General features: G+C 39.1%; 1 protein-coding gene across 2 annotated transcripts; it reads left to right on the plus strand.

Moving 5' to 3' along the window:
- Positions 1 to 1,565: 1,565 nt before the first annotated feature.
- Positions 1,566 to 9,851, plus strand: FGF8 (fibroblast growth factor 8). Of its 2 annotated transcripts, none has more exons than XM_044268827.1 (5): positions 1,566 to 2,326; positions 2,465 to 2,501; positions 3,945 to 4,125; positions 7,504 to 7,610; positions 9,546 to 9,851. In XM_044268827.1, the coding sequence occupies exons 1-5, from the start codon at positions 2,295 to 2,297 to the stop codon at positions 9,822 to 9,824; spliced, it is 636 nt and encodes a 211-aa protein (XP_044124762.1). In that variant the 5' UTR covers positions 1,566 to 2,294; the 3' UTR covers positions 9,825 to 9,851. The 2 variants fall into 2 exon arrangements, with proteins under 2 accessions (XP_044124762.1, XP_044124834.1); XM_044268899.1 differs by having other exon boundaries at positions 3,978 to 4,125.
- The last annotated feature ends 449 nt before the right edge of the window (positions 9,852 to 10,300 follow it).

Below are 10,300 nucleotides of genomic sequence, written 5' to 3' on the forward strand. Positions count from 1 at the left end.
TTGACACCTCAAGCCCCCCACCCCCCGATCATGACAATGCAGGGATCGCCCCCAGTTTCAGCGAGGTGCTGGGGCAGGTAATCAGAAGTGGTGTTTTTTTTTTTTATTGCAGACTTGCTTATTTTTACCTCTCAAAGAGAAGACCTAATCCAATTAATCCGTCTCCCAGATTTCCAAAGCAGGGCAGTCCCAATACACAAACCGCAGTACACATCAGTCCTGGTGCAGCTTCTACCTGTGTCTGGTTTCTCTGCGGCAGCACCGTCCTTATCGCCCAGCTGCTGACACATGTTCACACTCCTGCCAAATATACCGCGCGCCTTCCATACCACAATAAAATGACATTATCACTAATGATGACCTGTGTGAAAAAAAAAATGATGAGGTGTCTTCATGGATCAAACAGCAGCTTAATCCAATTCATTTGTATTTTGTGGCAGGAATCCCTATATAAACGCTCACTGGGGATCACGGCCACTTGCAGCTGTGGAAAGGCACACACCACTTTCTGGCTTGCTTGAACTTGTAGTCCCCCAGCAGGAGAAGCATTCCTATCCCATACACTGCGCCATCAGTGATCAAAAGATAAGAGATGCTGGCACTTGTAGTCCCTCATTACAATGGTACACCAGATTTCAGTGTCCTTGGAACTTGCAGTCCTTCAGTGCCCACCCATGCGACTTTACACCACTGTGTATATTGGCAGAAGGATATGCTGGAACTTGTAGTCCATCAATACAACTTTATGCCAGATTTTATTTTTCTTTGCAGAAGTTGGAGCTGTGTCCCTGGAACCTGCAGCCCCTTCAGTGCCCACCCATGCGACTTTGTACCAGTGTGTATATTGGCAGAAGGAGATGCTGGCGCTTGTAGTCCCACCATACAACTTTATGCCAGATTTCCTTTCAGAAGTTGAAGCTCAATACCCCTGGAACTTGTAGTCCCTCCAGTGCCCTAATATGCGGGTTTATACCAGTGTGAATTTGGCCAGGGTAGTAGAAGGGCATTGCAGGGGATGCTGACACTTTTGGTTCTTCTGCAGCACAAGCATAGCCCTCCTATGTAGATCTGAAATAACTAATGGATGATAAATGTGGAGGTAGGAGTTGCTGGCACTTGTAGCCCACCCAGCAGCACACTCTATCTGGAGGTCTATCTGCATGTACTGTGCACACAGTGTTACATAATAATTACTTGTAAGATTTTTTTTATATATATTTTTTGCAATCCCTGGGCACTTGCTCCTCCAGAAGCTGCAATATGGTCATTGGTGGGATTTTAAATGACTTACATAATTTATGTGTAATCACTGAGGGCATCCTGTAACGCTACAGATAGCCAAGGGGCTGGTTCTCCTGGGTCCATCCTCCCACATTTAACCCAGGATAGATGAGAAGGGAGGTTTGACATTGGAGAGCTCAGGACAAGAGGAGGGACAAGAGCAGATTGCCTGCAATCATTACACTTAGTGCTCAATGAGACACCAGCCAACACACACACACATTTACACGCTCACACACTCACAGTCAGTCCATCAGGAGGTTCCCAAAACCACAACTTCCACAGCCAGGTTTCTTCTACATGGTCTGATCTGTGCTTCACTCATCAGACACTTTAATCATCTCACACACAACAAGAGCTGCCTTCTATCCAACACAACGTCATTTTCTTCAGAGAAGAGGGGAAAAAAAATATGATCCTCCCAAGAAGCTTTTTTTTTTTTCTTTCCTCAGTTCTTCAGAGTTTTTGGCTTTAGTATGCTGAGACCTTCACAGTGAGTGGCTGAACCTGACAGCCCCAGATCTTCCAACATCTCTACAGCTTGGGACATCCCCTCTGAGGTCCCCATCTGCAAGAGGCCACCCTTGAGAAGACTTGGACATTTGTCATCTCCTTCTTGGAACCAAACTGTGTTTCTTCCCTAGTAACAGCAGGAACTTCTTGGAGAGCTTGTTCTGGGCTTATTTTATTTTATTTTTTTTTTCATTTTTTTGCTGGATCTTGGACTATTGCTGGTGGCTTTGAAGCTGAGCTATTTTCTGGGCTGGTTTTGCTGTACATTTTGCCTGGTGAATCTGCAGTGCCTGCCTCGGCTCTGATCCCCTTTGCTCTCCCCCGGCATCCTAGACAAGGGAGATGGGCGGAGGAATCTGCTGGAGCTCCTAGGACTTTGCAGCGGCACTGCACCTTCTTCTTCTCCCACCACCAGCTGCCTGCGTTACCGCTGAGGACCTTCCCTTGCCAGGCAGCACAATCCCAGGGAATATCCTGCTCTGTACAACCAGGAGTTCATCATGCTCTATGTGACATCAATGCTTGGATACCTGTAAGTACACACTGCCTGTATCCTATATCATCTATACATTCTGTTCTATATAAACTGCATTAAACCTATGTCTCACTTCACCAGCTCATCCTCACACCAACCCTTCTAAACTCCATGTCTCTGTATTTTCTCCCCCAGGCTGATGCACTTGTTTGTCATCTGTTTACAAGCTCAGGTAAGAATCCTATTATAACCTTATGATACAATGTTATGTCATAAGTAGTGTTTGTTTACATCATAAGACAGAGATACAGTGTGTGATACATTTAATAGACCTCATCACATGACCTGCAAGGCTAGGTGCAAAAGCAATTTATTGCTAAGCATCTACCTGCCTGAGAGCATAGATTAAATAGTACATATCACAGGACACATGAGGGTATTGCAGCATTACACATTAGCTAAATAACTGCAATGTCACCCTTAATCCTATTTATTAATAATTGGTTGACAGCATGTTTCAAGGTCACAGGGAGAACTAGAACTGAAAGGGGGCTCAGATACTTTCCCCCTAGATTGTAAATGCATGTGTTCCTCCTGTAAAAGGCCCAAGACCTCTCTATCTATAGAATTGGTTTCCAGCTTTTGCAGGAATAAAGGTGGCATCAGATATGGGTAGAGGGGGGCTTATAAGCTGCATGCCATGATACGTCCCCGTGTTGCTGGCAGCCAATTCCGAACATATTGTCCTTATTAAGTGCACTTAAGAGATAGGAAAAGCTTAAACAGGCGGGATGCATCCTCTCCACTTTGTGAGGTATGGCTTTTTGTGCAGAAGTCAAAAATCTTTGATTTGATATGGGGATTTCGCTAAGAGCTCCCTTGTCACCCATAGAAGTAAAGCCGAATCTCCCTCACATTTGTTGAGTATACATCTTTATAAATGTCAAAGACAAGAGCCATCCTTTCTATTGGAGCGTCTCTTCTTCTTTTTTTTTTCCATAGCCAAAGGGATCATAAATCTCCAGTAGGATGGTTTGCTTAGCAATCTGCCAAATTTGTCACAGTAGTCAGCGTGGTTTCTACGCATTAGTGAGATAAACCCCATAGCTGTAGGGTTTTATGAAAATGCTGCTAATATAAATATATAGTTTATTTGTATAGGTGACAATCGCCAGCTAATGTATTGAGAGTAGATAGACATATATCCTCATGTATAAAATGATATAGGTGCCAGAGATAGGGTTAATTATACTTAGTTATTTCATTAAACATACACTTTCACTTCCATAGGTAGCAGAGCGGAGAGTCATTTAGGATGTACTGTAATATACGTGATTTATCAGGTTTTACATAGGTCTGCAGTTATTTTAACAGGACCTAAATGATAAATTCAGCCTTGCCCCTTATATCCCTACAATTTTTATATTACATGGTCTAATTGATAGGTTTTGACCATTCTACCCAGCTATATTGTGAATGCTAAGGCATTTGAGATTTTTACGAAGTTTTTATAATTATAGAGCATTTTTTTTTAATGTACCAGTATATAACTTCACCCTATGTTAATGCCCTGCACAGATTATCTTACAAGACATTACACAGTGCACCCGGGCTTCATCTAGTTGTACTAAGATAAAAAAAATATATAATAGCTTGTTTTATGTATTTCCTAAAGGTAACTGTTCAGTCCCCACCTAATTTTACACAGCATGTGAGGGAGCAGAGCCTGGTGACAGATCAGCTGAGCAGAAGGCTCATCAGGACCTACCAGTTATACAGCCGCACCAGTGGGAAGCATGTGCAAGTGCTGGACAACAAGAAAATCAACGCAATGGCCGAGGACGGGGATCCACATGGTAAGAGCTCGTCTGGGTGAAATTTTACTATGTGTGTGCTGAATATAGCATTGCAGGTCATGTACGAGTCTAACACAAGCTATACAGTCTAGTTTTTGTGTTTTTAACGTAACACGCACGCTAGTGTTTTAATGGTAACATGTAAAAGAAGAGGTCCTTAATGGTATCGCACAGATCTAGCAGTGCTGAGCTTGTCATTGACAAAGTAACCCCGAAGAGTTAAATGACGCATCCAGCACTGCTACATCTGCAGGTGCATTTATGAATTTTTCATATCGTGCTAATAATACTCATTATGCCGCTATTTATAATACTACGAAAGGATCACGGCTCTTTACAATCGACCATGTCACCGACGAAAGTTTTTTTTTCCGTTATTATGAGTCAGTGCCCCATAAAGTGTGCAATATCTAAATTTGGTGTCTGACTTAAGAGATCATATAACTTGCCTAGGGTCATACAGACAATCTGGGATACCAATTCTGATCAACTGACGTAAAGGACATGACACGACCTCAAAGCTAAGCTGTTGGCCATGTGGTCTTATATAATACGTGGTTGCTTGTGATATCGGGAGGAGGGGGGGGGCGGCATTTTAGTTATTAGTATAGAGCCAAATTATTCCGTAACACAGTGCTCCAAATTTAGTTTACCCATATCAGTCCATTTTGGTATTGTATTCTAAAGGGTTCATTAATACTATGACATGTATAAAGGGAACACATATAAATCTAATAAATAATATCATGTTATAAATAATAATACTACTAAATAACAATGCTCATTTTATATATAGTTTTTAATGTAGTATTTTCATTATGCTTTCTAACACATTCATAGGCCCGAACTACAGGGTCAGGTGATCAGGCCTGTAACTTCAGGTGGGAAGAGTCAGGGGCAAGCAGCTGTTAGTGTTAGCCCTCCAATTTTGTCCATCCAAGTCGTAAATTAAATAGACAATTAAATTCCAACCTTTGAAGTAAGCTTGGCGGTTCCTATGTTTTTGTTATTTGTAAATCTCTGAATCCAAAGAAAAGGTTTGCACTTGTAAATATAAAAATCTTTAACATTTGTAAGGTTGAGCAGAATAAAGGAATTCAGAGATTCTGTTAAGAACATAAACTTGGCTATGGATATGAAAACCAGAAGGATGATTTTTTTTATTTTTTTTATCTATAGACAAATTATTACCAAGGGGAACAAAATTGTTCTGCAAAGCAAATTCGGGGCCAGACAAAGTGGACATAGACAGTCTGGTAGAGAAGGGGGGTAGTCTGTATACAGACGTTTCCCACAGCAAAATTGATTCATAAAATAAGATGTAATTTAGACAAAAAGCAGAACATTTCAATTCAAGGAGGATATTTCAAGATGGGGGGCGGGGGCGGAAAACAAGGAAACAAAAAAAATATCTCTATAATAAATATATACACAAACACTAAGAGGAGGTTATGAAGTATGATATAAAACAGAAAAAGAACAAGCATTTTCTCAGATGTAAAGGTTTAAGAAAGTTGTAGTCTGTAAACGTTAAAAAGAGGTTCAAGATTGTTCTATATGAATCTCCAGAGAGACCCCTAATGTCTGGAAGAGCCATTAAAACTCTTCTTACTTTCACCTTTTTTAACATTTCCTGAATACTTTCTCCTCTTCTCAGCGCAGTTTTGGGATCAAATGTGTCTCACTGCATTTTTTCTGCATCTACGTAGCTACTTTCCTTCAAAGTTTCAGCTTGAAACATAATTTTACTGGGATAAAGCTGTCACTAATGCAAAAGGATAAAAATGAATATGCTAAGCTTTCCAAAAACACATCCCCGACAATCTTAAGCCCCTTTAAGAAAAAAATAATAATAATAATTTTTCAAATCAAAAGAAAAAATTCATGTTGGGGTTAACGGTACAATCATGAGCCTCAAGCCATGGGATGTTCTGTATGGATGGCTACTTGGGCTCAATCTGGTCAAGGCAACATTTTCAAGGGGCAATCTTAACCCTTGTTTGTATGAGGGTGGTCCAAGAAGACCAGCCTCCTGGTTATTTGGGCTAAGTGTATATATATTTAGAGAATAGGGAAATTGCATCTTAAACCCCACTGGGAACAAAGGTGGGCATAGAATGAATTGTCTGTAGAGTAATGCAGAATACATTGACCCTATATAGAAATATTTTTGTGGGTCTACAAATGTAAAACTATAGTAAACCATTATAGAAATATCTGTATTGAGTCAGAGTTTTGGTTCATTTTTGGCTGTTGCAATAGCTCCGCACAGCGGCAACCATACTCACTGCTTTACAGAATTTTTTGCAACATCATTTTCTTGTCGATACCACAATACATAAGCCAGACATAGCTATAAATCAATAGTCTGTAAGCCTTTTACTGGATCTCAAATTGATTTTCCTCCATGCCCCCTACTAAATAAAACTCTCTTGAAGCTCCCTGTCCATCCTCATAGCTCCTATATTGAATGCAACCTCCATTTAGTGGGAGGCTTTATCGGGCTTTATACTTGATAGTGTTTGATGACAGTATTTGATGGGTTGAATTTTGTACATCTACATGTATTTACCTTCAGGGTGAAAGTAGGGCTAAACTAGTCTACAGCCTCTATTCAATTATTGTGTGGGTAGATGCAAAATGTTAAAGTGATCATCAGCTCCACCATGCATTGTAGAATTTAATTAGAATTTTTTGAAAAAATTTGCAGAGGAGGATTTACAGAAAGCTAACTATATAAAACCGCCTATTCGAGACAGTATTAGCATCACAATTGCTTGCACAGTTGCATATCATTCTAAGATCATAACGTCTACGACAGCAGTAGAAAGAGACTTTTTTTTTACTGCATCGACCCAAAATTTGCATAGTCAGTCTGAACCACAATCAATGTCTCCGTTAAAAATTGTGAAAGTAAATCAATATGGCTCTAAGCAAGCAAATTAAAGGGCATTTTCTATTCTCTGGGCCTCAAACGCATTGCACACAATAAACCAGTAAAATCTGGGAAAGTAACACTTGATGGAGACCAACTGGATACATGTGTGGTCAAATATTTTGGAGACTGGAGGTGTTCATGTAAGTGGAGGGTCCTCCAGAATGGTTGACTTTCTGTTATCTGCCAGGATGGCTTATAGTTTTAGCACAAATGTTGCTTTACCTGTCTTTTTACTAAATGATAAAAAGGAACATATCGGATACCTATGACCTTACATTATGTATTAAAAGCTAATATGTTCCTAGAGGTTAATCCATTGGTACATAAATCATTCTTTAAATCGTCTTGTACTGTCTCGTGGGGAAAAAAAAAGAGAAAAACTTCCCTGTGCACCCCAACCAGAATCACAGATATTTCATTCCTTCCTTTTGTCCTTGCAGCCAAATTGATTGTGGAAACAGACACGTTCGGAAGCAGAGTCCGTATTAAAGGAGCCGAGACGGGTTATTACATCTGCATGAACAAGAAGGGAAAGTTGGTTGGCAAGGTGAGTTGGATTTTACATCACGACAAAGTGTTATCCTATTCCCACTGGGGTGGAAAGCTTTGAAAATGAATTTAAAGATAAAAGGAGGCCATCGGGGGCGAATATTGCAGTCAAGAGGCACGGGGAAGGTGCTGATTAAAAAAAGACAAGGGAAAAATGCACGGTAGATTGTGAATACAATTTTTGATCAAAAGGCGCAAGAGAATTGGGAAAGGAAAAGAGTAACAAAGACGAGATAAAAGAGTCAAAAGGAATAAAAGCTGAAAGGGGGGAAAAAGGGGTGTTTCAAATTCCATATATCTTATTTAACAAATAGCCAAATTGCTTTGCTATTATGTACAATTACATGCTACAAGTATTTGGAATGTTAAGACACAAAGTTCAGGCTGCCTCATCACTAAGCCCTGAAATCTTCACATTAGACATGGTTGTTCTTTAACACCCAGAAACCGTTCCAAGGGGTCTTTTTAAAACTTCACTTTCAAGCCATTATTGGTTCTAAAGATGTCTGCTACAATGAGGATTTTCATTCCTTGTATTCAGTGTTATTATGTGGGGTGAGGGGACTCGGGGCTGATCAAAGTTAATACGCCCACTGCCTGTGCATACCTGCTATAGAAATGTTTTTCCCAACCTTTATCCACTTCAGTAACTGACAATGACTTCCTGGCAGTTACAGTGTTACACGGCTGCAGCTCATATGAGCAGCCTGTATGTCATTACCGCCCATTCTCCCCTTGCATCTTGGGTATTGAGAGTCATTGTAGAACATTTGTTTTGAGCCGGTCAACTGTTGGTTCAAAGAGAATCGCTTCTCTCTTTTCTAGCAACTAACCAAAAAATTCTGTTGGTAAGGAACTGCCAAAAACTGGTTTCTGATTGGCCACCATGGGTTTATAAGGCATATGTATTCATTCTCTTCTTGCTAAAGAAGCTTCTAGTAACACAAGACAAAGAGGCAGGTATGGCAGCTGAACTTCCTTATCTAGGAGGCCATATAAGAGAAGTGCTATTAGTGGGTGGTGTGGCAGTTCCTTGATATATCGCACCACTAGTCAATGACTTGACTACAGTAGACAGACTTCACTCTCTCTACAACTGAATTATTTAATTTTATGGTGTTTTTACATACTATAGAGTATGAACTCACGCTGGATTTTGATGTTATGGCTTTATATATCAGAGCCTTAAGAACCTTAGGCTATGTCCTTGAATTCGCAAAATAATAATCCATTAGAACTGGTGTGACCGTGCCGGTGAGATTTCTAGAACTGTAAAACATGCTCAATGAGTAAACCATGATCTATGAAGATACATATGGACCTGTACAACATCTATGGATTAATGAACTATGGATATATGTCATTGAGTTATGAATATGTTTACAATTCATCAACCAAGACAAAGAAAGCTGGTAGGGCTGGCAATGGAATATCAATAACTTTGGTGGGCAACATCTACCTGTAGGAAAGCCACATTCTAATACTTTTTTAAAACTATACCAGTATTTAGAAATTACATAATGCAATTTTTACAAAGATTGGCATTTTTAATTATAAATATACACTGGCTCTACATAAAGCGCAAGAACAAAGGGCTACCATAGAAAAAGTTACATTACAGTACATTACTTTAAAGATTGATCTTCTCTAATCAATTCTGTGATTTAATTCTATTTGCTGTGAGTCATACCCTAAGTCAGTCAGCCATAAAATATGTCACGTCTAATTACAGGACCAATTGTATATAAAATAAATATATATATATGTGTGTGCTTTGTGTGATGCCAAGCATTACAAATTAGGGAAAAGCTAGTTTGAGTTTGATGGATAGTACAATGGCAACTGGCTGCTGTCTGTACATGGATTTATTGTAATTTTGGACTTGTTTATTTTTTATTATATGTATCTCATATTTATTATTTTTATTTTTTAGACAAATGGAAGAGGAAAAGATTGCGTCTTCAGCGAAATTGTCTTGGAAAACAACTACACAGCATTGCAAAATGCCAAGTACGAAGGGTGGTATATGGCCTTTACCCGGAGAGGACGACCAAGAAAAGGATCGAAGACAAGACAGCACCAACGGGAGGTTCACTTTATGAAGAGGATGCCAAAGGGTCACCACACCACTGAACCTCATAAACGTTTTGAATTTATTAATTACCCTTTTAATAGGAGGAGTAAAAGAACTCGATATTCAAGTTCTCGGTAGGAACTGGATCAAAGTCCATTCCACATTCTACAGACTTTAAATATAGACTACTCTATTCTAATATAAAATAAAACATGAACTAGTTGTTTTATATATAAATATACATATATATTTTTTGTTTTTACAGATGATTTATTTTTTTATTCTTACAAGACTTTTTTTTAAGAAAAAAAAAAGAAAATGGACTTACAAAAAAGTGGGCTCTTCCTATAGATCTTAGAATTTTTTTAATACTTAGAAAAAAATATTTTAGAAGAGGACAAACCTGGGACCAAAAGTGCTACTTACTGATGAAAACACTTAACCAAAAACCCAAGACAGACAAACAAGACAGGTGCAAGAAGACTGAAGAAGGAACTTGACCTTCTGTGTTTCGTGTTTTTTTTGTTTTTTTTTGTTTCTTTGACATCCTTTACGGAATAATTGATTTTAACATATGTTTTCTTGACTAAGAGCTGCTTTTTTCACCTATTCAG

Source organism: Bufo gargarizans, chromosome 1, assembly GCF_014858855.1.
Source record: "Bufo gargarizans isolate SCDJY-AF-19 chromosome 1, ASM1485885v1, whole genome shotgun sequence".
In the NCBI taxonomy this organism is placed as follows: domain Eukaryota; kingdom Metazoa; phylum Chordata; class Amphibia; order Anura; family Bufonidae; genus Bufo; species Bufo gargarizans.

Bases quoted from the DNA above. Each gene is read 5' to 3' on its own strand.
- FGF8 (XM_044268827.1), top strand. From the start codon at position 2,295: ATGCTCTATGTGACATCAATGCTTGGATACCT. The intron at 2,502-3,944 runs GTAAGAATCCTA...TATTTCCTAAAG, and splicing joins TCATCTGTTTACAAGCTCAG to GTAACTGTTCAGTCCCCACC. The intron at 7,611-9,545 runs GTGAGTTGGATT...TTTATTTTTTAG, and splicing joins AGGGAAAGTTGGTTGGCAAG to ACAAATGGAAGAGGAAAAGA.